Source organism: Mixophyes fleayi, chromosome 3 (assembly GCF_038048845.1).
Source record: "Mixophyes fleayi isolate aMixFle1 chromosome 3, aMixFle1.hap1, whole genome shotgun sequence".
In the NCBI taxonomy this organism is placed as follows: Eukaryota; Metazoa; Chordata; class Amphibia; order Anura; family Limnodynastidae; genus Mixophyes; species Mixophyes fleayi.
In genome coordinates, this window is record NC_134404.1 from 151,670,935 (window position 1) to 151,698,733 (window position 27,799).

Here is a 27,799-nt window from a genome sequence, read left to right on the forward strand (position 1 = left end):
TCTGCATGGTTTTCCTATATGGTTGACTAATCTTTTACAGTATTTCATACTATGCTGAATAATGTATTAGGAGTATACTGAAGGCCAGCAAAATCAAGTGCTTCAATGAGCAATGGAGCTCCTGCAATTTGAGAGTATAGATGTCTATACAGCATACACCAACATCTCATAGTCTAGTCCAATTTGTTGTTTGTGTGTTTTAATTTTATTTATTAGCTTGTAACACATTTTATATTAATATGTATGAGTTTATTGAAAGCAATATGATATGTAGAGTGAACACAACAAAGATAGCAAACATCATTTACAAAACCAAAAAATATATTTAGTAAAAGCTAGGGGTATCCTTAGTGAGAAGGGAATCATTTATTAAAGTTATACATATATTCAAAATGTATTTGGCATAGTTTTTGATTGACTTAGCTGATTTTAAGATCAAATACATTTCATTTTGAAAGAGTACATTTGTAATTTAAATTCATGTATGTCTACTATTGCAGATTAAAATGAATGTATATATTGTATAATATTGATCCCTCAAGTCAGCATTCTACTTTATGAAGCATGATATATTAACACCTTATAACCTACTTGTATTACTGTTGCTATACCCGTATAGGGTAAATTGTTAAAGCATACAGACAGTAACTGTGACATATGTATGCTGTAACTAAAATGTTACTTGACTTACTAAAGTTGATCTTTATGTTAACTACAGAAAGTCTATACAAATCTCAAAATATAGTGGTATAGTGCTAATAAGATCAGTAAACATAATTAAACTAGCAGTATTAATTCTACTACAGATAGGTTCTGTCAGGATCTGCCCTTAGCTGAACTGCAGCATTTTCCATAGAAATGCCGCTTGCATCCTTCAGCTCAAGTTTGCTAGGAGCTATGGTGGGGCTTTGCTATTATGGGATCCTGGCCTGCAGTTCCTCTCTACAATCAAAGGTCCTGCTGTCTCAACATTGTATATTCCACCTCACTACCAGCAGTTACCTCATTCCTTAATCAGCACCCACATCTGCTCACTGCCTTTATAAGACTGCCTCTTCCAGTAACCTGTGGCAGTTTATTGTTGTTCTTGCCTGCTGCTGATTCTCCTGAGTATTCTGTGTCCTATTCCAGTCTGGCTTCCTGGTATTAACCCCTGCTTATTCCTCAGTTTCGCTGCTTATCTTCTTGCCCAGGCCCTGGCTCCGTTCTTGACTATGCTCCAGCTCATTCCCTGGTACCTTTGTAGCTCTCCTGGCTTTTTTGACTCTCCTCTATTTTGACACCCATGGATCGATCCAGTGCCTTGTGCCTTCTGGCAAAACTGTAAGTCCTGTCTACCATGGTTCATCCAGTTCCTTGTGCCTTCTGAGTAAACCAGGTATCCTGCCATCTGTGATTCATCCAGTACCTCATGCCTCCTGAGTAAACCAGGTATCCTGCCATCTGTGATTAATCCAGTGCCTCGTGCCTCCTGAGTCTACCAGGTGTCCTGACACTGTGGTACATCCTGTGTCTTCAACCTTCTCTGTTTCTCCAGCCTCTGAGCTAGTTCTGTTATCCGGCTACTCAGTACTGCCTCTACGAACTGTTTTACCAATTGCGGCTTCCTGAGTTATTCAGCTATATTGCCAATCCTGCTGTTGTATCTGCTGCCTTGAACCATGTTGCCGTTCATCATTTACTGCACCATTCTCTGCCTAATAAAGACACTTTATGTTTACATTATCAATCTCCCTGGAATCCATGATAGGAATCCTGACAGGTCCATGACAGATTGTATATGACAAGGCTATGACTTGTGCTTTCTTTGGAACTTATATCCTTCCATAGGGTACTATGAAAACCTCATATCAGGGAGCATCAGCACAGGGGATACAGAGATGAGGTTCTCACCTCACCTCCTGGGCTCCAGCATGCCATCTCCCATTGGTCCACTTAAATGCAATGGCTGACAGTGTAAAAGGAGTAGAAACAGCATAAGAAGAGGAAGTATTTTCCTCTCCCCTTTTACTTTTTCCACTATTTTAGTTACCATGGTCACTACTGCAGGGGGCAGTCAGTATGTGGAATGATGTGGTGTGACAGTGTACAAGTGCCTCCTCAGGCAGGGGTGTGGGAATCCCATAACTCTTTGCTTTGTATTGCAGGAGTGACATCAGTTTTTCTACTCTTTTGTCCTTACAGTGCTGAAAACTTGCACCAAATCTGCCACCATATTCTGGGCGGTGTGACCTAAAGTTTTTTAATAGATTATTTAGTAGCACAACATTACTAAAGTGGAATTAGAATAAAAACTAATATCAACAAAGGGTATTTATTGTGCATAAATGGCACACCCCCACTCATGTACTCTTTTGGTGAGAAACCCCCATCATTACCAGATTGCAGCTGTGAGAGGGTAGAATTATCAATAATTATATTGAGAATTAGGCAAAAGAATTAAATTAATAGATTGATTCCATTTGTACAAAATTCCGCTGGCATTTAGCTCCACTCTAATGAAAAGTAACCGCTGCTACTGAATGGACAAGAGGAGTGTCTGATCCATTCAGGAGCTGTTAATAGCAAGGAAATGTTTTGTTACTGCAGAACAGACAGCTCTCTTCTTTTGCAAATATCAATTTTTCAGTCCCTGGTGAACGTCAGAGGAAGGGGGGGGGGGTGCGCTTAACTAACAGGTGGCTCTACAAAGGTGTACAAACCCTTCAAGTCATAATTTATTATCATAATCCTCTCATTTTCTTTTTTTTCTGTATTGTTGATTAAGTTAATTTAATGTATTTAAATTAACCCTATAATTGAGATACTGTTTTTAACAGACTCAGTTGAATTAAACAAAACAGAACATTGCAATTTATATGGTAAAAGCATATGATTTTATTTACAATATCTTTAGTGTTTCGTCATAATGAGATTTCTTCATTATTTGGTAAGTCTACCATTGTCCATCAGCGGGGGCAGCCGGTTATAAAAAGTACCCTGCAAATCGTAAACATATTAATGAAAAGAATCATAACAAAACACCAAACATAAACAAAAGGGTACAATTCACAGATAATTACACTGAGACGTTCAATAATATAATCTTGAATAATTTTACACGCATTTGATAAAATGTAGTCAACAGTGTACCTTTCAATTTAAAATAATACGTTCATTTTGGTTTTCTGTTTTTACACTACAAGTAATGTTTTTTTATTATTATTTTGTTCAGGGTACTTTGAAACCATACTGTGTTCTTTGGGATGAGTCAAAATCGTAAGTAGCAATTTAACTTTCTTATTTATTATGTGCTTATTTCTATAATTTTATTGTTGCTTGCATTATGTTTAGATGTGATTTCAAGCTGAATTATTTTTTGATAACTGTTATTATTATCATCATTTATGTTTATTATTCCGGTTTATTCAGCAGTGGATTAGTTAGGTTTTGATGAGAAATAATCATAATAAAATAGCATCATTAGCATATAATGGAAAAACAACAAAAGGACAATCTACTTTTAATTTTGTAATATATATTTTTTAAATGTCAAATATCATTTTAACATATTGTAAAACACAAATTAAGGGGGGACATCCCCCCACTGCCACCACAATGAATGAAAAAAATTAAAGAATGAACTTTGTAATTCATATTTACGTCAATATTTATTTCACAATCATTTTTAATTTGTGTTTTTTAAAATATGTGATCATCCCCTGAAATCCTCGGGGATTGCTGGTGGCAGTGTCTTCTCTTGAGTGTAGAATAGAGAAAACTCAATACAAATAATTTGTTGTTTAAATTGAAAACAAACACATTAAAGACATTACTAACACTTGTTCTGTTTTATTATGTTATACTATTTTACATTTTATGAAATTATACTCTATTACGGCATTTATTCATGACATTGAAAGTGATACAGGGATAATGCATAGTGTGTTTTAGCAATTTTCTTTGTTCTGTGGGAGTTTATCACATCTGGATCCACTGTCCTGTTGTTATACTCCACTGTCCAGACTAACATGCTCTTCACTTATACAATAGCAGCCCCCTTTCTGGCCAGAGGGTCAATGATCAGTAGTAGTAGCTTGGTCTGTGATGTCTGGTTATATGCCCAACAATATGAATTCAATTTGCAATTTATAATTGCATCAATGGGCATGATGAAAAGAGCATCCTTGCGATGAGCTCTTAATATCAAAAAATGGGCTGCTTTAAACTATATAAAAGGTTATATTGCTCAGCCCAAGTACTCATTGAGGAATTATATATATATATATATATATATATATATATAGAGAGAGAGAGAGAGAGAGAGAGAGAGAGAGAGAGAGAGAGGGAATGAGATCCACTAGAAGATCCAATTATTTTTTAGAGAATGAAGAGATTGTACATGGATAGGATAGTATTAATCGGAGATATTTTTGCAGAATATGTATTGGACTATATCTTTAATAGCTAGCAGTTATTACCATGAATATATGTACATATGTTTTCTTACTCCTTTTATTAGGTTGGTATTAATATATATCTCTGTTCATCCCCAAGATACTGAATATAATCAATATCCTTAAAATTAAGGAGTAAAAAATACTCGTCCCTTCATGCTATTACCTCTGTATCAAACTGAGTGACAGTGCCTGTGTTCCTGTATTAGAACCAATAAGTATTGTAATCTGAGTAGTTATATTGCTTGTCAGGAAAAATGGTACAGATAGGTAAACCTTAGCTTTTAGTATGTCCCATTAGTAACCTGGGAGTGTTAAAATATGACAGCTCTTCTCAGTATACAAGTCAGGCTATAGAGCAACACCTGTCATAGTTGAGTCCATTTAATAGTACAGGCGATGGTCTTAGAGGATAGAGCACATAAGCATACTAAAACTCGTTTGGCATGTTATGTTCCATATCGTATCCCCGTGGTATCTCATAGTTTAGCAATCAGACCGACTAATAGCATATGTTGGATAGCGGCGTTTCACCGCGAGCAACCCCCCCTTCCACACACACGCACACGCACACACACACACACACACACACACACACACACACACTCTCCCATTTCCGGGTCTGACGTCACCTAGCGTGACGCACAGCCCCGACGTACGTTTCATCCAATTAACTTAATCATGGGAATTCAATGGGAATTAATTCCCATGATTAAAGACTTCTATATGGTAGACATGGCACAAGATTCAGCAAAAGTCTCAAAATTTATTTGAAGAATAGGCCATCAAAGTACACTGCTAAAAAGCTGAACGATCCTTTGAATACACAGATGTCAGGAATCATAGATGACTAGTCAGTCAGCATTTGCGGGTCTCAGACATGATTGCTGTTGGAGATTAGTAAGACCATATACTATTTTGTGAGTAGATTTGGGAGAATCCTGATAGTGATATGGCTACAATTTGTTCCCTGTGAGTTATTGGAATAGGTTTAGGAGAATCATAGTGTTCCTGTGAAAAGCTTTGAGACAAGGCTTCAACTTTTAATTCTTGGTATGGGATTGTTAAGTGTTAAAAGAATTGAAACAAGTACAATAAGCTTGGCTTGATTAAGATTTATTATTTCTGCTTTTCATCCTTTCATCCTTTTTCGAGAATTCTAAATTCTTATTATCCGCAAGAACTGTAGGAGCATGAAGTGCCCAATCTAGCTAATGTCTGTATTCATCAAAAGCCATTTTTATGGCTAATCGTTCTCTGTTCCCTGTGTCATAATTGGATTAAATGGCATGGACCATTTTGGAGAAGCAGGTTAAGGGATGTATTTTGTGAAAAACAGGATCGCCCTTAGAGTACTGCTCCAACTCCTAATTCTAAGGCATTGACCACTTCAATGAAGAGGCTGTGTGTAACTACATAAACCAGAAAATGGTGATGAACAGAAAACTTCTTTCAAGGTTTGTAACAAGTCTTGAGCAGTTATCACCTTAGTAAGGGCTTTGAAGAGAGCTAGTACAGAGGAAAATATTTTAATAAATTTACGTGAAAATTAGTCAAATACAAAAATCTTTATAGCTACTGGTTGAGCGCATTCCAAGATAGCTAGTGTCTTGGAAGGATAAATAGAGAATCCCTTTCTTGATATAATATAACCAAGAAAGTAATTTTGTCAACCTTGAAAATGAATCTCTCTTATTTGGCAGATAAAGTTATTTTTGAGCTTCATTAGAACAAAATGAACATTTTGTCAATGATCAATAGTAGAAGAGTAAATACACTAAAATGTTATCCACATAAATTACCACATATCTGCCTAAGTAATCTCGGGATATTATATTGCCAATACTAGGGATACAACTAATGCATTATTTAAACCAAATATTTGTAATGCCATTTGGATATATTGAAGGTTAAATTTAGTGAACACTTCGTTCTCTTCAATATGACTAAAACAGGTATTAATGGTAATGAGCGCTAGTTTTTATTTTGTGACTTTACTGAGACCCAAATAGTCAAAACAGGGTCTTAAGCAACCATTTTTTTTTTTTTTTTACAAATAAGCACCTTGCTTGTGTTCCACATGATTAATTGCACTTTACACACTGGTGCCTTATATTAACAGATTATGTAGGGTTTTGTCTCCTATTCTTATTATTTAATATATTGACTTTTGTTTTTGTTATAGCATCCTATCACTTTAATCATTTAGCACCCTGTATATTCAGAAGTTACCACTAATGACTTGTATATTACAAACATCAGGCAAAAAAAGAAAATAGTAATCAGATACTGGTGCACAGAGGAAATCGCAGTGATTGATTAAAATAACAATATTTATTTCTTAAATATTAAAATCATATTGTGAATATTTTTTTTTTAATTAAAAAGTAAAAATGTTCTAAAACATAGAGAAAGAATTGAGTGCTAGAAAATATAACTTGTGTGCAGCGGGTATAGTCTGCTTACTTCATTGTTGATTATCAGAAATATTATGTATTTCAGTTTTATTGTTATCTCAGTATCACTCATAGTATATATTTTAATTATTATATTAATTTAAGAGATATTGTGTATATGCAAGAATATGTCTTTACTTCATATATGATCCCTTTCACATCTTTATACTGTTTCGATTGCTTTTATTATCTGAGTATGATTGTGAGGTATTGTTAATATATATATGCTTTGGCTATATCGTCAAAGGTAATTAACAATTTGCTATAAACTGATTTATAATGACAGATTATATTAGATTATATTAGTTTCATATAATCTGATTTATAACAATTTCCTGATTCAGATTGTGAGGTTTGAGTCTAAATCTGCGTTATATTGTGTCAAAAGAAAGGGACTAAGGGAAGCCAATAACAGTGATCAAAAGCCAGCTCTCACTCACGGAATTGTAAATTGTTTGCAACCCACTTCATTGTTATTTCACCATGATCCCAAATACTACTCCAACCACCATACTGCCTATATGTGTAGTGAATGAGTGTATGCCAAAGAGTATATACATTGCTACATCTACACCCTCCTCTCTATTCATGCTCCATCCCGCCCTCTCCGTTCTGCCTCTGACCGTCGCCTCTCTTCCCCCCTTATAACCTCCTCCCACGCGCGTATCCAAGACTTCACCCGCGCTGCCCCCCTCCACTGGAACAAGCTCCCTCCCTCCATCAGAACTTCCCCTAATCTGTCCAGTTTCAAACGGGCTCGAAAAACCCACCTTTTTCTTAAAGCCTTTCTGTCTCCCACTTAACTTCCAACCTTATCTTCTGCCTCTGTCCCCCTACTTTCCCTCTCTCCCCTGCGTCTCTCTGTCTGTCCACCCCTCCCCTTAGATTGTACGCTCCTCTGAGCAGGGCCATCTCTCCTCCTGTTTCCACCACTTCTAACTCTGCTCTCCAGCTACTTAGCCCTCCTCCTTGAGGGTCCTCCACCCCACGTCCACTCTCGCTCCCTCCTCCCCCCTGGGGGTCTCCCTGTCTTCCGCGCCCTCCTTCTTGGCCCCGTCATTTGCGGATCCTCCCTCCCCCTTCCCCGCCCTCTCTAGCTGTGCATTGAGCTTACTGAGTTGCTGTGCTTACTGTTTACTGTACTGTGCTGTCTCCCATTGTATTGTAATTTGTTTGTCTCTGTACGGCGCTGCGGACGCCTTGTGGCGCCTTATAAATAAAAATTAATATTAATAATAATAATAAAGGAAGTGACATTAAAACTTTGGAGGTTTATTGCTAACTGCATTGGTTTGGGCAGTTTACTACAATGTTATGAAATTATGAACAATTCACTCCCCTCAAAAGAACTATGGTATTTTGTCTGACCACTAAGCAGGCAGTTTTTTTAATCTCCGTTATTCTATTATTAGCCATTTTAGGCTGTAAAAGGTTCCCTGCAGTGTCCATAAGTGGGCTTAGAGTCTGGGATTCTGATGTGTATAGACAAAGATGCTTGTCCATGAACTGAATCTCTGCAGTATTTAAACTACATTCGCTACTACTTCTTGAAACCATTACATTTTTGTTAAGTGTAGTTAGTATCTTTTTTGCATAAGAACTACCAGTTTATTTTTAGACGTCATTTAAATGTAATTAGCCTCATTTTAATTTTTAACTGATACTTATGATTGGATTGACTGGTGCTAATTCATGTGATATATTTAGGTCTAAATCATACAAAAAAGCTTGATACTGGTTTGCATTGCTAAAGAAACAAATCAGGGTAAAATAGTGCATATATCTATATTCACAGATGCAAGAATATCAGCAGACACTCAGCATATAGTGTTATAAATTATTCCCTAGTTTCTCACTGCAAAACTATAAAATAACTGTCCCAGTCTACATTACAGTTTTGCATATAGTACCAGTATTGTCCTTACTGCATTGTGGAAGTCATTCATTAAAGACTGTTTCCATTCAAAATAAACAAATAAAACTAACAGCACCCCCCAAATAAATAACTAGCAGCAGTGCTTATACTGGGCTGGTTACTAGTAATGCAGGGAACAAACAGCTTATGGTTCCCCTGTATGACAATGCTGGGTCACCCCTCTTCTGTGGCTCCCACTCTATTGAGAGGAGAGCAGGGTCCCAGGGAGGTGAGAATGGCATCACTGGGCCCCTACTCAAATTTTGCACCCCTGGTTCCACACATTGAACTACTGATAAATAAACACACACAAGCTGCCTTTCACATCATATATATTTACATAAATAGCTCAACAAAGCCACAAAGCCCTTATTAATAATTTTATTAAGCTGCAACATGCAAAGGGAATCTCCTTCCTGAAGTATTCCTTAGGGAATCTTAGTCCATAAAAATGACATAAAATCTAAAAACAAAAAGGATGAACACAACTGCTCCTTTGCCATAGAATGGATCTCCCAAACTGTAGTGTTGTGTCACATATTATGCATTTTTTTCACCTGCAGGAGCTATAAGCTAGTCTTTATAATAATTACAGTATAATATTGCAGTATGTCTTTTTAATTTAATGTCCACTTTATGTTCATAGCATGATGCATTTGTAATGCTCTATGTGATAGCTAAATGGTATTGAATTGAATGGATCAATCATGCATCTGCTGGTGCAATACTGGCTGACATTAAGTAAGTGTTTTTGCACCAGATGCAGCTAAAAGCTAACCTTTAGAATAAATTGTTGTACAATATTACAGTATGTATTTTTACCCAAGTCCACTATTATGTTCTGTGTAGGATGTGATAAGTGCATTATTAGGTGCCTCAAATGATGCATTTTTTTGTGCCTGACATGGCCATAAACCAGCATCTACATACAATAAATACTATACATGTTGTACCTGACAGTGTGGAATAAACTGTTGTATTTTTTTGTGTAAGCATGTTTGCATGTGTAGAGTATGTAAAATGACATGTTTTTGTGTGTCTTAGTCCCCTATGAGATTCAGTCCTGTGTTGACCAGACTGTGGCTTGCTCATATTTTGAGATGGTGAACCCACTCTGCAAATGTCCATGTTATAGTGTGACTAGCCTATGCTGGCATAGCCTGGTACTGATTACAGATTTTTCATGGGGACTATAATTTTGTTTGTCCCCTTGCATTAGTTTTAACCAGCCCAGGCCATAAGCACTGGGGCTGGTTATTAATTTATTGGGTACGCATATTGTCAGTTTAATTTATTTATTTTCAGTGAGGACGTAAGTTACATAGTGTATCAATTGGAAATTAAGTGCTACAAAATCTTATGTTACAAACTGTGCGGCATGTAGAACATTTTATTACAAAGTAAAACCTCAGCTACACAATGCGATGTGCTTCTACGATGACCCTGGACACGCTGCAGTAATGGCATAACGATGCACCAGGTGTCTTTTAACGCTTGCTACATCTGGAGATTTTACCAAGACATATCTCTTAATAAATTATTTCTGAAATTGTAAATATGTGGATTTGTGTTAAAGATAGTGGACTTGATGTTATAGTCCATGGTGAGGGCTGGTAACTTTAGCAATCACTCCTGGGTCCTGTTTAGTTTAATCTTTTCATTAGTGATGTGACTTGTCATATGATAGAGGAAGGTATGTTATTTTACAGATGATGCAAAGATTTGTAACAGAGTTGATACACCAAACAATAAAACAGATGCGTTTTGATTTAGAGGAACTAAATGAATGTAGGAAAGTATGAAATCTTGCATTTTCTAAAATAATGCATGTGGGACACAAAATATCTTTATACAAAATACATAAAACATGATTTTATGACAACGTCAATAGAGGAAAAACATATAGGGGTATATTTACTAAACTAAATTTACTGCGGGTTTGAAAAAGTGGAGATGTTGCCTATAGCAACCAATCACATTCTAGCTATCATTTATTTAGTACATTCTACAAAATGACAGCTAGAATCTGATTGGTTGCTATAGGCAGCATCTCCACTTTTTCAAGCCTGCAGTTTAGTAAATATACCCCATAGTGTTAGATTATATGATGGTAAGCAAGCATTGTAGTCGAGCAGTGGGAAAAAACAGTAAAATACATTGCAAAAAAGTTATAAAATAAATGAAAGAAAAGTGAAGACTAGAGGGAGCTGTGGGTTCTTTTCTGCCAACAAGTTCTATGTTTCTAAAACAGTCAAGTACATAAGCTGAGAGTACTAGGTCTAGGGGCCAAAATATGTACATGGGTAAAAATTGATTGAAGTATTGAAAACAAAGGGTAGTAATAAATTAAACTTATTTAGACTGGGCTTAATTAGTGTAGTAAGAATATAGCTGTGTACAAGGATCAGTATAGGTCCCTGTCCCCAACTCAAAATTTAGTAATTTAATTTTTTCACTGTTAACCTTACAGAACCTATGTTTTTTATTTTGAATTTAATAGTGTATATACTTTTAAATCAGAAAATGGAAACAAATGGGATTTAGAAAATTAATGACATTCTAAACCTTTTGGTCACACAATATTTGGTCGAAACATAGCTTCCTATAGTCATGGATGAGCTTCCTTCATCAGCATCATCAGCTATTTATATAGCACCACTAATTCCGCAACAAATTTTTTTCTTCACCTTGTTACTGGCAGTTTGATCCACTTTTATTGTGCAAACTGTTCCAGTTATCCCAGATTTAGAGGGTGTCTTCTTCTAACTACCATTTTCAGATCTATCCACATGTGTACAATGGGATATTGATCTGGACCCATTGCTGACCACTTCAGAATAGTCCAATGTCTTGTCTTGAACAATTTCTGGGTACTTTTGGAAGTGTGTTTCTGGAAGACCCATAACCTTTAATGGAGACCCAGCTTTCTGTACCGGGTCCAACACTGTGCTCAAATATGACCTAGTAATGTCCAGATTTCATGGATAAATGCACATTCAAGGCACACAGGGTCAGATGCAGCATATCAGCCCCAGAACTTCACTGAACTTCCTGCATTTTTGACTATAGGGAAGGTGTTCATTTCTTTGGAAACTTAATTTTGCTTTTTGTACACATAGTGCTTTACCAAAAAGCTCTAATTTGGTATCACCTGTCCACATGACATTCTCCCAGAAGGAATTTGGTCTGTTTAGGTGTGTTTTGGCAAACTCCAGTCGGGTTTTCTTATGTCTTTCTCTCGGCAGTGGGACCTTTACCTTTTAACCCTCTTTCATTGCGTTTGGTGATAGATTGTGCAAGTTGAATCTGTCATATCTTTTATCTGAAGGTCAGCTTGATCCTGTTTGGCAGTTAAATAAGGTGCTTTCTTTGCCATTTGAGCAATTCTAAGCCACAATTTTCAATCAAGTTTTTTTTCCACCCAGTATAGGGAGGTTGGCTACAGTGCCATGGGCCTTAAACTTCCTAATAACATTATATGCTTCAAAACAGGAATATCAAAGTCTCTTGAGATTGATTTGTAGACTTTAAATTGTCCATGCTTGACTACAATATTCTGTCTGACCTCATCAGACAACTCTCCAGCTTTATATATTTTCTCCATGTTCATTACAGTGCATACAGTGACACAAATCAGGAGAGTGAACCATTTTCTATATTCAAGCTAATTTAATAAGTCATTTTATATTGCAGCTATCTGCTACTCACCACAGGTGAGTTCAGTTCCAATGTGAAGGAAAGTCACCTGCTTGAAAAGTAATTATGCCAACCTACTTGTAAATTGTATCGATAATTGTATCCAGCCCATTTGAGGATTTCAGTGTGGAATAAGCTACAACTTATTTTTTTTCTGCAGTTTTATTCCATTGCAAACCAAAGAAATACATATGTGAATGCCAAAATATGTTTTAATTTCAACTAATTTCTGGAAGAAATGGTGAATTATTAGGAAAAAATGCTAAGCCTAGAAAGTAAGTATATTTGTTGATGACACTAATCCTAACAGGAAAATAAGGAAATCATTAGATAAAATAAAAACTGGGTTGTAAAATCACAGATTAAATTTAGTGTAGATTGATGTCAGTATATGGACCTGGGTCATGGTAATAATTATGCTGCTTACACGTAAAATAGAATTAAGTTGGGCAAACTGAGATGGGAAAGGACTATCAGTTGATAGAAAACTGTGTTGGAGCACACAGTGCCAGGCATAAGCTGCAAAGGAAAATAAAATACTAAAATGCATAAAAAGGGAAATCATGTACAAGATACAAACTTATTACCATTGTAAAAGTCACTACTTAAAACCAACATGACTTTCACAACCATTTTTCAAGATGGATGCATATCCGTCTATGCAATTTAGCAGCATATACTACGACAACTCTTGCTATGCAAGGGAAATACATGAATTGTTTGCTGCACTGCAAAAGTACAGTATATTTTCACAAAATTGATGTATCACAATATCATGCACAATCCAGTGCATATGATTTTTGGTACCATCAAAAGTTGTTATATCATTATAGGCATTCAAGCTAATAACATTAAGGCTATGCAAACATTAGGTTAGAACTCTCCTCATTGAGGTGTTGCAGTCTGATTACTCTTTTTTAGTGTGTTAATTGAAATAATGAACAGGACATTTATTTTTAGTAATGTGTTTGTTACCTTGCACATTTTCTTCATCAATCCAAATGGCTAGGTGAAAGTAATACTGTGCAGTTTTTGAACCATTTCAATTTCTTCTTATTGGAAATGTAAATTATACTGGAGTTCTCAGGGGATAACTAATCTATACAGTGAAATGTTCAGTTCCAACAATCAGCATGTTTTGACTTGAAAAGGCAATTTGTCCAAAAAGACACCTAAATTGCTTTGTGTGCTATGTAAACTATAGAATGGTAAATATTGAAACTATTAAATACTAATGCTTAATATCTAATAGTTTAATATTAAATTATTAGATGTGCTGTCATATCTATGCACAATGAAAGTACTTTACTGAAGCAGTCTTTTGCAATAATGTCGCTAAGTAAACCAGTATATCTATAAAGCAGAATAGAGGAAATGTTTTGCATCTCCTGTAGCTCAGCACACAAAGGCCATGTGTTCATCTGAAATATGGGCAGTACTTATCAGCAGAACTTGTGGCGTGACAAATAAAAAAGGCATTCAGCACTTGTGATGAAAAATAATCGCTAGTGGGGCTCAGACCTAGCATAGGTAATTCACATGTTGGCATTACGGGACATTTATTAATTTAAAAAAATAAAATACTGATTTCCTAACCATAGAAAAGTACTTTTAGTTAATTAAAATTTCAAAAGCCCAATAAATAAAGCCCAATCACTGTATTCTTTACTTGGAACACCTTTGTTGTGCCCAACACTTCCACAATGCTTGTACAAACTTGTACTCTTCTGCAAAGGCTGGCATATTGCTCCATAAACCCATACACCATGAGGTGTATGGCAAGTCTATAGCTGCTTTCATGCTTTCACACCACACAGTGGATGAATTGCATTTTGTAATTGACCTCCAGTGATTGTCCTTTATGCTGTGAGTATGGATTAACATTTTAATGACAGTCATAAAAAGGACATGTGCTCTCTGTGTTAAAAGACAGATACATAACCATTGTTTATGTTTTAATAAAATTGGTTTGGATGGTATTTATCACCAAACCACTTTGTCAATATTTTGTTTGTAAAAGCATGTACATTGTGGCACTAACTAAGGGCTAGATTTACTCAGTTGCGGGTTTGAAAAAGTGGGGATGATGCCTATAGCAACCAATCAGATTGTAGCTTTCATTTATTTAATACCTTCTTCAAAATCATAGCTAGAATCTGATTGGTTGCTATAGGCAACACCCCCACTTTTTCAAACCCGCAGCTTAGTAAATCTAGCCCTAAATGTTTATTCTAAATTCTGCAAACCAGAATTGTTATATAAACACTCCTAGCACGGGCTAGTTGTCATCTAAATGCTTAGATTGCAGTCTAGGTACACACTGGCCCGATGATTGCAGCAAAAACCTCCAATCAGCCGACATCCGACCATATGGTCAGATATCGTGTGAGTGTGTATAGTGACACGATGATCTAAAGTCGTCCCAAAGTGCAGATCATTGTTTCATTTGGTTGGTCGTACTGTTTAATATTTTCTAACCAATCACCGACCGATCATGTAGTGTGTATGCACTCATGCTCATAGAGTTTACAGAGTCGTGCTCTTTTCAGCAGATGCTAGCAATGAATGTCCCGGTGAATAAATGTAGAGAGTGTTGTAGAAGTAATAATTAATTTGTTCGTTCTGAGACAGAATGTTTCATTTCAGAGTCATAGAAGCTAATGAAACTCGTTAGGACATGTGGATAGCTATAACAAGGCGGTTTTAATAAGTGTGACAATGTGACAATAATGAATGAATGAATATTGTGCTGTCATTCTCTGAAGACTAGAGGACCAGATGAAGAGCACAGATCTGAAGGTAAATCTTGTCAATGTGTATGCATGAATCGTCAGACTGATCGGACTTTCAGTTGTAGGTACAATCATTTGAGATAACACGTCGGTCGGAAAATTCTTCAGTGTGTACTTAGCCTTAGTGCTATACCTTACCTGTGCAGAGTAACCTGTCCTTCAGGACCGTGTGTTTTTTACATTTTCTCTATAAATAACTATAAATCATGTCATTTTGTAACGTTTAGTGATATTTAATATGTCTACTTTCTATATTGGATAGTGAGTGTCATAATGAATGTTATATGTAGATTTTGTTGGATTTTTTTTCTTAACTTTATTTCAATTTACCCCATATTTTTTCAATGTTCTATAGGGTGACATTTTTTAACATGCAATAAAACCAGCATGTGATTAAATGCAAAAACATTAACATAGATTTAAGTTAACACTTGTTCTAAAAATAGGGTGGAAGAGTAGAAAGTGTCTTTGGGTGTTGCTAGAACCTGGTGCTCACATTACTCTATGGATATTCTGGTGTTGATATTACCAATGTTTCCAAGAGAGATAGATGGATGGGACATTCCTTTCTATTTATAGCATTCTATATTGAACACTGTGCAGTAGTGATCTAACAGTTGGTAAATACTCATTATTGTCCCAATCATTACACAGTGACCAACAGCTGTCAGTGACAGCACGGCTGCTGTGCATTAAGTGCTTGCATATATTACAATATTACATCTCCCAAAATTCAACAGGACGTAGCTGTACTGCTTGGTATGTGAAGGCACCACACAACATGATGTGCAGTTATGTCCTGTTACCTAAAGACAAAATATTGCAACAGTATAACTGCAACCCTTTATTGATTTTTTAGGATTCCATTGCAAAATATCGATTAAGTATAAATAGGTACAAAGGCCAAACATCCATTCTATGCTACTCCATATTCTCTTGAACCGGAAAACCAAAAACTTAATTAAAGCCAGTTCCAATTTTTTTTTAATACAAATGAGAGAAAAATTATTTCTTGGCTCTAAAATGGTAAATCCAAAGATACATTTAGTCCATATATTCTCACATAACATTAAACTCCCTTGTACATAAGCTTTCTGTTCCATCTTTAGATACTACATTATCTGGTGGGTTGCACATTATGTAACAATGCTTTATTTATCTATAGAAAAAATAACCTCCCACAAAGAATGTCACCTTGTGGGATGTTATTTCATGTGTGTTTGGTAATGCCTCTTTGCTTTTAGTTTGTAATGTACTTTGCCTGCAGGAAGGTCAGATTAAATATTCTTAAAAAAATAAAACAAGTTAGTCAGTGGGTCAGTTACATTTTTATCAGTGATATCTGGCTTTGGTTATTTGTTTCCAAACTCAACATGAAGCTCGTGCAAAAAAAAAATGAAATGCTGGGCTAATCCTTATTTCCCCAATTAATACCAATCAGAAATAGGATTATGGAAATTTTGAGCCTTTTCAAATATGGTTTAATAATATATTTTTTTTCAACATTTCTGTATTTTGTTTTGTGAGATGGGAAATATGTAACATTTTTTTGTTGACCTTGAAATTCTTTCGTTCAATTGGTGGTCAGCATTGTGTCTATAAATTGGCTCATGTGTGCCCTAAAAGCATCCAACATCCACATTTAAAAAATGTTTTTATTTTCCCAATGATGTGGCTTAACATGTGTTTGAGGTGATAATGTGTTAATGGGCAATGTTCGTTGTACCATTGTCACAACAACATTAATTTCACTTCTAGAGCTGCCCTTCTGGCATTCAGTGCCCTGTGTCATTTGTTTTGATGTTAGGGTATTAACTGTTAGTTTCTAATTCGCTGTTGGCACCATATAATTATAAACCGATAGAGCTAACCCATGTGCTAAACATGACATAGAGCACCTTTAAGTCAGCACTACAAATGGAAAGCTTTAGTGCCTACATTTTGATGTTAGGAGAGTTCTACACCTTTATGGTACCAAATGTAAGATAATAGATTGTTATAGCTTTGTATCCATTTTTTTACTTACAAAGCCATAACGGTCCTAATGGGTCAAGTTTTTCTTTCCTTTATTGTTAGTTAGATACACACCAGAAGAACGTATTTAAAAATTCTTTGTATATGACAAATCTCTTCTTCAAAAGGAAAGCGATTATATGCTGGCTTCTACACATATCTGGTGTACCGCCACAGAATCTGCTTGATGTCAGTGAGTTTTACATCAACACTGTTTTCAATTATATTTTATATTATAAAGTATATTTCACTATCTTCAAATCCGATTAATACAGATGCACCAAAAGTCAGCATTCTAGGAAAAGAAAAGTTTTCTGGGCTAAGGGTTCTTCGGTGACTAAAAATTGCATTGTCAGTAGACATAGGAGCCCTTTCTATTTAAGTAGATATCAATGTCACCAGCTGTGGGAAATCAACACTTTGCTTCTAGCTTATTACAGGACCATACCAATCAAACAGGGTTATGAAAAATGTTTTTGTCAAATGAATAACAAATTGTGTTCAGACACTTAATACCGACTCTGTTCTGTGTTGTCTTATATTATTAGCAGAACTCAGCCCTGTAATAACACTCACTTGCAAATAGTTTCAGTAATCCTCTATGTTGTTAAAAAAAAATCAATCAGGGAGTTCAATAGTATTAATATATTCGACTATGTATTTATAAAGCATTATAAAATCTGTAAGATTTTGCACGGTGCTATTGCAAATAAATAAAAACAAATGAAAATGATAAGTGGCAAATAAAGACTTAATGAAAAACTAATGATACAGCATAATATGATCAAATAAACCCATACCAACTGAATTATAAGATTGATGTTTTATTCATATATATAAAGTAACACAATTTCCTACTTTGATGTGCCAAAACACTTTGATAACATGATGTTGTGAACCCATGAACATACAGCAAAGTTTCGATGCTACAAAATTACTTGACACTTAATATAGAAATTAATTATCTGTGTTCATTTGGTGAGTTTATAAAACATCCAGAGACACCATTTTTTTTTAATCTTGTATAATGTTTGCTCTTTTCACATTAGTGTACTCAATGGTTTTGTCTACGAACATAGACTCAGTGTCAAGTCTACTGAACAGTTTAATTTGGAGGGATTGAATTAGACTAATACATGATATCAGTAGGAGACACACTTTTTAGAATAAATTTACAGAACAATTTCCCAAGTATAATTGAAAATATCATGTACATGAATTGTAATATTTGAAAATAGTGTGGTTAAATAATTGAAATCACATTGTATCTATTACATTTGCCAATATTAGACATTAGACAAAAAAGTGAACTTTTGACATGGAATGTGACTGCCACATGCATTAGCCTTGAAATAACATTTTAAAATACTTGAACATGGAGGACCTGAGTCATTAAGGAGAGCAAAGCAAAAAAAAGGAGTAAGAATCAAGGGGTGCAAATCTATTATTTTGCACATAAGTTAAATATTGGCTGTTTTTTTCATGTAGCACACAAACACGTGATAACTTTATTCTTACACTGAAATTTAGAGTTGATCTAGGATTGCACTATCCCAACTATAAATCTGTTTCCACATTTTAAATGTACCGCCCCTCCAATGCAACATGGTTTTGCCAAGGTGCAATGTTACTCCTTTTTTGTGCTTCACTCTCTTTAATGACTTAGGCCAGAATGCTTACATGAAAAAAATTAATTTATAGAGTGGTGCAGTGGCAGTGATACAGAGCCTGATTCATTAAGGAAAGTAAGTCAAAAAAGGAGTACATTTTCTCCTGGACAAACCATGTTACAATTCAAGTGGTGCAAACTAATTTATTATTTTGCACATAAATTAAATACTGGCTGTTTTTTCATGTAGCACACACATACTTGATAGCTTTATTTTCCCACTGAAATTTAAAGTTGATTTAGAACATGCCCTACCACAACTATAAATCTGGCCCTACATTTTAAATGTATCTCCCCCTCCAATGCAACATGGTTTTGCCAAGCTGCAAAGATATTCCTTTTTTTATTTACTTTACTTAACGAATGAGGACCACAGTGTTTAGTGTTGTTGTTGTCTGAAAGTGCTAGGACCATTGGTTTGATTCCAAACAGGGTACCATCTGTCTTGTGGATGAGTTGCCTCCAGGAACTCTGGTTTCCTCCTAAAAACATATAATTGGGAGCTGACTCGAAGCTATGATAGTGCAAGTGAAGCAACAATTAGATTATTATTCAAAGTACTGATAGTTGGTTCCCATTCCTGTCTTTGGCATTAATACGTTGTTTTGATATTTGTTTGCTCTCTTGTTAAGCAGCAGCAATTACCGCTATTGCTCCACTTTGCCAGTTATCGCCAGAGCAGTTTAATAAATAACTGACATTCCTGCAATAATTGGCAAAACGAGCAATAATGAGCAGCCAGTTGAACTCCATCTTCGTTCAACAATAAGTAGGATAAATGCTGGAAAATATGATTGCTTTGCTAACCCAACAAAGCTGAACCTCTTAATAATTTCACGCTATTCAGTTGTTGAAGTACTGGACTAGGACAGGTAAAAACTACAAAATTACATATAATCAATGGTTAGTAAGTACTTTGGGCATCTAAGTTTTCTTTTCTGATAAAATGTTTATATGTGTTTTAAAATCACATCCACTGTAAGAGGACACCCTAAAAGTAGACTGCTGTGTTTTCTAAATTGAAAAAAAATCGATTTTATTTACTAGCAAGGTTACTTTGCATAATTGATCCATTCTACATTCATCTGCACATCTGACTATGGGTAATACATCGTATTCATAGTTCCGTACAACCCTAAAAGTACTAGCTTAGATACTAAGTGGTGTGTTTGCATTTTCTCTCAATAATGTTAGTCTTGTATATTTTATGCTTATATTATAGTTTGATGCACAGTTATTTTATTTTATAGTTATGGTGGCAAAAGAATTTCTGAGCAGTAGTGGCAGGGTCTCTTACATTAAGAATGCCTGGGTAAAACATACTGACATTAAGAAAAACAATGTACCCACTCAAAAACACAAAAAACCCAAAACATTTCGTTTCTGCCATTGAAGCTTTTGCACTTCTGCTCCACGGGAGGTTTCTGTCTGCCCTGAGCTCACCTTAGGACACCTGGTTACAGTTTTACAGGTGTACCGCCCATATGTGTGATTGTATATTTCTGCTCGTGCAGCTAGCTCGATGCTTGCACTTAAAATATCAAAGCAAAAAACAACCCCCAAAAACGGTATATACTAAATGCATTAATATAGTTTTGCTAAATTATTACTATTAAATCTTTAATTACCATTATTATTACAATCAAACTTTTATAACCACTGTTATATATTTTTAATTATGTAAAAATAAACAACAAAAGCAGAATTTAAAGTTTGTATTTCCAGATTCATTGCAGAACGAGCAGTTACAGTGCGATAATTGATTAGAGTGACATTTTGATGCAAGGGAGCTCATTTCTAATTAATTGTTAGGTATGAGTTGAGAAGTAAGGTCATATAAGTCTGCCAACTCTCAAACATTTCCTGGAATGAGAGGAAAGCAAAATCTTTTTTTCCTACTTTAATTATTGGTAAACAAATAAAAATTCATAGAAGAACAAACACTTATTGAAAGTGGGCACATATATGACTATATGAAGAGACAGAAATTGGTCTTTCAAATTTGACACTTATGTTCAGTGACCCCAGTACTCTACCGAATAAGTTCTGATCCTTCCAACTCCATCCTATGAAAGGAATGGAAGATTTAGCTGTCTAGTTCTATTTTCTTCACTCCTGAATGTATCATAATATGGTCTTAATTTTCATTTCATATATTTGAATTCATAAGATGACAAACTTGTGCCATCTATCAGTTTAGGTGAGTGAAAAATCAATCAGACTTACTGCTCTGGCTTAAGAACACTTCTGTCATTTTTTAACAAGGTGTGTGATTTGTGAAGACCCTTTGTCATTGAGCTTAGTAAAAGAAGCAAAATAAGCTGTCTCGGGTGATTTATTCAAAGAACTGACAGGGAAGATAACTGTGGACTGTGTATCACTTTAAAGACGACAGCAATATTAGGCACAGGCTTATAATAAAGTTAATGAACTATATAACCATTCTATATGACATCCTTCTTAACATACTACATTGCTTTGTGTAACTCAAACAGGCAATTGATATAGATTTTTATATGAACTGTCTTTCAATCTCAGAGGTTGTCTGTTGTGCTCAATACAAGCAATTTCAATGGTAATCAGTCAAGGTAAATGTGCAAAATAAATCTAAAATAAATGTCCAAGAGTAGTGTTTGTAATGTTATTATATTCACCCCACCAAGACATACTGAAAGCTGTACGGTTTATGCATAGTTTTAGATGCTCTTATTGGTCTGTGTCAATCTCATTGTGATCAGCACCCTCGTTTTTTGTCTCACTATAAAATAATGATTCTGCACATCTTAGCTTGATAAATAATAGCATTCTGACAAGCAAATTTTCCTTTAGAGGATAATTTTCCAGAGTTCTTCCTAAACCACAAATGAGCTACTCAAATCATGAAAAGCAAATGCAATGCATTACTAACTGTGGCCAGCAGGTGACTCATTGATTATGTACTTTAGGGTAGATGTATTTATTATATTTATACAGTATGTGAACATATAAATATAAAGAAGTTGGTGGAGACAGTGGGGGTCATTTATGAAATGCAAGGTGTGATTAGAGCAAAGTACCGGATAGTAACAATAAACTTTAATTCCACCTGGGACCCTGTGTCATTGAGAATAATGCCAGTGACGCTTCCCCATGTTTGTTAAATATTGTCATGTAGTGGTCATATGTTGCAAAATTCTTATGAACTGGCTGAATTATTCCCTAAATTTCCCTGTGTTCCAATCAAGACTGTTTCCAGGGCACCTGGGTTTTTACCTTGCACTAAGTACCCAGATTTGAATCTAAGATGGCCGTTCAAACTTGGCAGAAATTTCTAGTCAGCTGGAATGAGACAGGTGGAAAGAAAATACAACAATGGTTTAATTCTGTAAGGTAGCTTACTAATCTGGAGCTAACAGTATTACGCCTCTTTGTTACTGATGATGGAGAGACATTGTTGGGACTCCTTATCTCTAGACTGCATGGCGTGGAAAACAGCATGGTGTCCTGAGGAGAAAGGAGCATAGACCAGCTACCAAAGCAAACCCCAGGACATAAGGTCTGCCAATCGGGTGGCCAGAAGAGAAGGCTCCCTCCCTGTGTGTCCAGAAGCCCTGACCAAAGGGACTTTGTGTGACAATAAGTCTGATAGATCCAGGGAGACTGGAATAGCAGGACTGACTGGGAATTACAGAACACACTGGATTTTTGTGGAACAAGGGACCTACTTCAATCCCCACTAAATGCTGTGGTTATGGGCTTCAGTATGTGCACGACGAAAGCAAGTCAGCATTAATCTGGACACCTGCTTTACTCGCAGTTAAAAGAAGGTTAACCCAGAGCTCAGAGTGTGCCACAGGGATTTGGTCTTGCAGTATATATTTGTATTGTGTGTTAATTTACATTTAAAGTTTTGTTACATGAATAAGTGTGAGGATATAATTGTTATTCAAATAGATATAGCTATGCTGGAGAACTTGGTTAAATAAACCTTTACATTCTTTTTTCAGTTATTAGCATGGGTGTAAAAATCTTTACCCATGTACACGGTTTTGGAGCAGGAGAGAGGCTGAAAGTAGCCCTGCAAGTGTTGTCTTAGTGAAGGACTTGCCTCTGGCTAACTCTGGGTACAGTCTCCACTGGTCAGTGCAGGCAAATAGCCACTCTGTGCCTCGATTTAATGAAAATGGGTTTATGGAGTAAGATAGAGTGGTTTTTGGAGAAGCAGAAGTTTCTGTAGTAAAGTACATCATTTTATGGCCCAGTGCAAAAATGTGCTCTTCTTTTGTAGAGCAGTGTAATTGTAATAAGGTAAAAGGGGTGAAGATATTGTATTATTAGAGACTTTCCATTTTAAATCTAAAAGCGGGCTGCAGTTTTGCACCAGCTCACAGCTGTCAACCTTTGGGTCTCATTGTATACTTATATTGAGACCATTTATGTAAAATGGAAAATATTATTTTATTGTAAAGGGATGGTATTAGTTGTAGTAGGCTGGACTTTCATGTGGTGCTTACTTTTTTGCATAGTGGTTCTCTTGCTATTTTTCTAACTTTTCTGCATACCTAGACCCTTATTGTGGCATCTCCTGAGAATGAAGGACAAATGGGCACCTTGATATGGGCTTGGTGGAACATCAATGGAAAAGTAAAAAGTTTTGTTCTAGGCATCAGTTGAATTGTAAATTACCAAAACTGTATCAAGTGTTTTAAAACAAAGTCTATAAGTCTTAAATAAGTCTTAAGTATGTCTCTTCCAAAGTCTTTGCCCTAATATTCGAATGATCAGTATTAAGGGTTGTCTGTGAAATTGTACTTCTTTTGGGTGCTATGTAGATAACCCAATGGTGTTTATCTTATAGAAGCCCTTTCAGATAGACTTAAGGTTATCTGCAGCTGTAATATACATGCCAATGGTGATCAGGGGGTAAATGTATCAAGCTGAGAGTTTTCCAGCGGGTTTAAAAAATCAATCAGATTCTAGCTATAATTTATTTAGCACATTCTACAAAATGATAGCTAGAATCTGATTGGTTGCTATAGGCAACATCTCCACTTTTCAAACCCGCCGGAAAACTCTCAGCTTGATACATTTACCCCCAGGTCTTATTTGTTACCCCTGAGAGTATACTACAATGCAACAATAATCAGAAAGCAGTATTGGGGAAGACTCAGGCAACAGGAAATTGGCTAGCCTAGTATAGAACAGATCTGTAGTGAGGTAACAAATCTTAAGCTCTGGAGAGTAACCAGATTCAGGCAAGAGGTCAAGACATGTGGTAATCCCCAGTCATCAAGAACTTGCAGTATTAGAATACATATATTCAAAATGACAATAGAACATACAACATAATAATGTAGTAGTACTAAGAGGGCCCTGATCAATCAGAAACCCTCTTCAAAGTCTAAGAGGCACAATCACATGAATGCGTCATAACACAAGGGTTGGTTATATGGCATCATAAAATTTATAAATAATTATTTTGAGAAGGATAGAGAGCAACAGATACCTGTAATGCAGGTCAGACAAAGGGAAGTTCGTTACAGGATTGATTCCAGCAGTTGCACCCTAGTAAAGGTGCTCAAAACAGCGTGTGAATGACAGCTTTTTATATGTGCTTTGAATATAAAGTTTTCATGTTGAAAGTGTACAAAAGGGCAGCCCATAGGGTACAACTGGTATATGTATTCCCAACGTCCCCATCAAATTGACTCGCTGTAGAGACAGATATTAAGGTGTCAGAATGTTTTATTGTGCTTAACCAACACTATCTGCATTTTAGTCCTCCATATGGCATTATCCTAGGAAAGTTCTATTATGAGGGAAATACCCTGAGCTGAGCTCTAATGCAGTAGGTTGTTTGAATTTACTATAAAGTTCATAGGCACATTGTGAAGCCTCAGTGTCTGTTTCTGTTTGATGGGAATGATGGGAACATATGTACCAGATTTACCCCAATGGTGACATTTTTGTGCACTTCCACTTCTAGATTATTGATTGACAATCCTGTTCTAGCTATAAAATAAATGAAGTTCGCAGTAAAAAAGAATCTCTTGAAGTGCATAAGCTTTCTACTAGTGTATGTGTTGTATGAATAATATTTAATAATGTTATGCCTATAGATGGCATATACATGGATGTGTATTAATATATTTTGAATTTGAATTCATGTATTAGGTTTATAAATTACTATGATCTCATTGCATATATTAAATATTCACTATAAGGTACATGTGTTCAATATGAAGGTGTGTTCAATGCAAACTTTAATAGAGAGAATTGTTAAGTGCTACCCAGAATCAATGGCAAATTGAAACCTCATAGAAACACCATCCACATTAACATACAAAGCAGGACAAAGCTGTATACTAATTACTGGTTTTCTTGCAGTTGTTTACAACTGCCAAATTACCATTAACGTTTTAATCATGTTGAAAGGTGAAAGTAAAGTTCTTTTTTTCTTTGATCTTTCCATTGCAAGACTAATGGTAAAAAATGTGTTTAGTTACTATGGGTTAACATATGTGATGCTCTCCACCCTTCATATTTGCTAGAGATTTGTATGACATAAGAGTTTGCATTGTCAAGCCCTGGTAATTTGTACAATTTAATAACGTTCAAAGAATTGTCATGAAACATTGTACATTAAAAACATTACCTGGGGACCATAGTTGACACATATATGGATTTACATGTTATTATAGGATAAATCATATTGCAGTTTTTTCTTGTATTTGTGCATATATGTTAGCAAATTAATATAATTAAATGATAAACAATTTATCAAGGACTAGCTATCAGCTAGATTCAATAGCTAAATGGGATTAAGGTTATGTGCATTATCTTGCAAGCAAAACACAACAAATACATGAGTTATTTATCATTATAAATCTAAAAATGCAACGTATGTCATCAGGATTTTGTTTACAGCTCCCAGTGACCTCACACACACTGGCACAGGCATGATAGATATGAGACGGACACATGGATGGACAGCCATATATACAAACAGTGTTAGAAATTGGAGGAGAAAGCTAGGTTACTCATGCATATCTAAAAAATTAATGTAAACAATATGACAAGCAATATGCTAATATAAATTAGTATCAGTTACAGAAGGAGCATCTTGTTTAAATTGAGTAACTGTGAGTGGCAACACTTGGGAGTAGAGTGCAAATTACTTAGCAGAGAGCACCATCAATACCACTTTCAATGGGAATTAATGTACTGTGTTGCAGTTGATAGTATTCAACATACTGTATAACATTTACCAAGATATTATTTTTCTTTAGTTGAACTTTTGGTTATTCTTTAATTTACTCTCACCTTGAGCATTTTACTTCTGCTATTTAACTATCTACAATGTAAAGCGTAGTCCTTCAGTTCTTTGTATAATTAATGTATATATTTATACCTTTATTGCATTTTATGTTGTATTTCTATGAGCATAGATAGGAATAATGAAATTCTAGTTTGAGGGATATTTTGCCCTTTACAATAGTATAATCAGTGAAACGTGTTGAGATTCTAAAGTAGAGTCCTTTCAGAAACAAACAGAATGAGAAAAGCCAAACCCCTTTCCACCCCTAAAACACCATGCCTATTCATAAGGCTGACAGTTTTAGGTCATAGATTATGATCTGCATTAATAAGATCTTCTTTGGACTGCTATACATGTGTGGGCCATTGCTCTACAATAAAAAATATCTTAGACTGTAATCCGCTTCTACAGTATATGATCAGCAACATCATCCATCACATACATATAAATGATTGACAAAACATATGACTGAATTTCCCCATGCTTTTTTGCGACTTCTGTGTGTATAAATTATTCAGCGTTTATTGACACCTATTTCAGAATCAATGTAATGATTAACAATAGCCCATTTTAAACCCATTTTTGAAAACTGTAATCTAGCAGTTCATGATTCTCTAGCTGTCCACTCTCCCATAGAGCTTACTGGTACTGGGCTGCTCATAAGATTTAGGCATGTAGTTACAGGTATGTACTACTAGAGTAAGCAGTGGAACCTAAGGTAGAATCTAAAGTCCAATTTCATGCTCTAATTCTTAAGTTTGTTCAGTAACAAAGGGTTTTGGTCAAGGTAGAAATACTGAACCTACAATAGCCAGTTTGTTTGCTAGGCTTTTATGTGGCAAATCAATATGCATGCTAAGGTCATGTCTCTTGAGCATGCCAAAACAGAATTTTAAATGATAAATTATATTCAGCTTTCTTATATGTACTACCTTGTTACAGAAGAGCATAATCACACTCATTTCAAAACAGGCACTGTCAAGTGTAATGTGTGAAATCCATCATAAGGCATTAAGAACACTTGGTCCCAAGACAATCATTTATGAATAATGAATAGAAATATTCAAGTTTATGTATACAAATATCACATCATATACTTTTGCTTTTTCAAGCTATAGCTTTTAGCCTTTCAACTACACCATAGTTTATAACTGTGCAGGGTTCATGTCATGGCCTACGATAATTAGATATGAAGTTACACTGTTTATAAAGTTTTCATGGCTATCCCATTGTTAAAAATAATGAGATTTCTAAAAATGAATTGTTTAGGTAAATGTAATGGCCAGGACAAGAAAATGATGAATGCCCTGTATTTCTTGCCTTTCTTCATCCTGATTTCCTGTGGGAAGCATTGTAATTGGTATGCGGACTACAAGTCACAAGCTGATAGTATAACCTTTGTTCTAAAGTTCTTTTCAAATTTAAAAGCAGTGGTCACAGTTGTGTAAAGAATGAAATCACAATTATAAAAAAAAATTAAAGTGAATATCTTTAGTAATTTAACATACTATGATTTGTTATTTTG

At 35.4% G+C, this 27,799-nt stretch overlaps 1 protein-coding gene across 3 annotated transcripts in view; it reads left to right on the forward strand.

Annotated features, from left to right (window-relative positions):
- Positions 1–27,799, forward strand: part of ADGRB3 (adhesion G protein-coupled receptor B3) — a 716,821-nt gene that overhangs the window by 512,724 nt on the left and 176,298 nt on the right. For all 3 annotated transcript variants that reach the window (XM_075202577.1, XM_075202578.1, XM_075202579.1), the window contains one exon: positions 3,215–3,258. In XM_075202577.1, the coding sequence (XP_075058678.1) occupies positions 3,215–3,258 (44 nt within the window). The remainder of the gene's footprint in view (positions 1–3,214; positions 3,259–27,799) is intronic.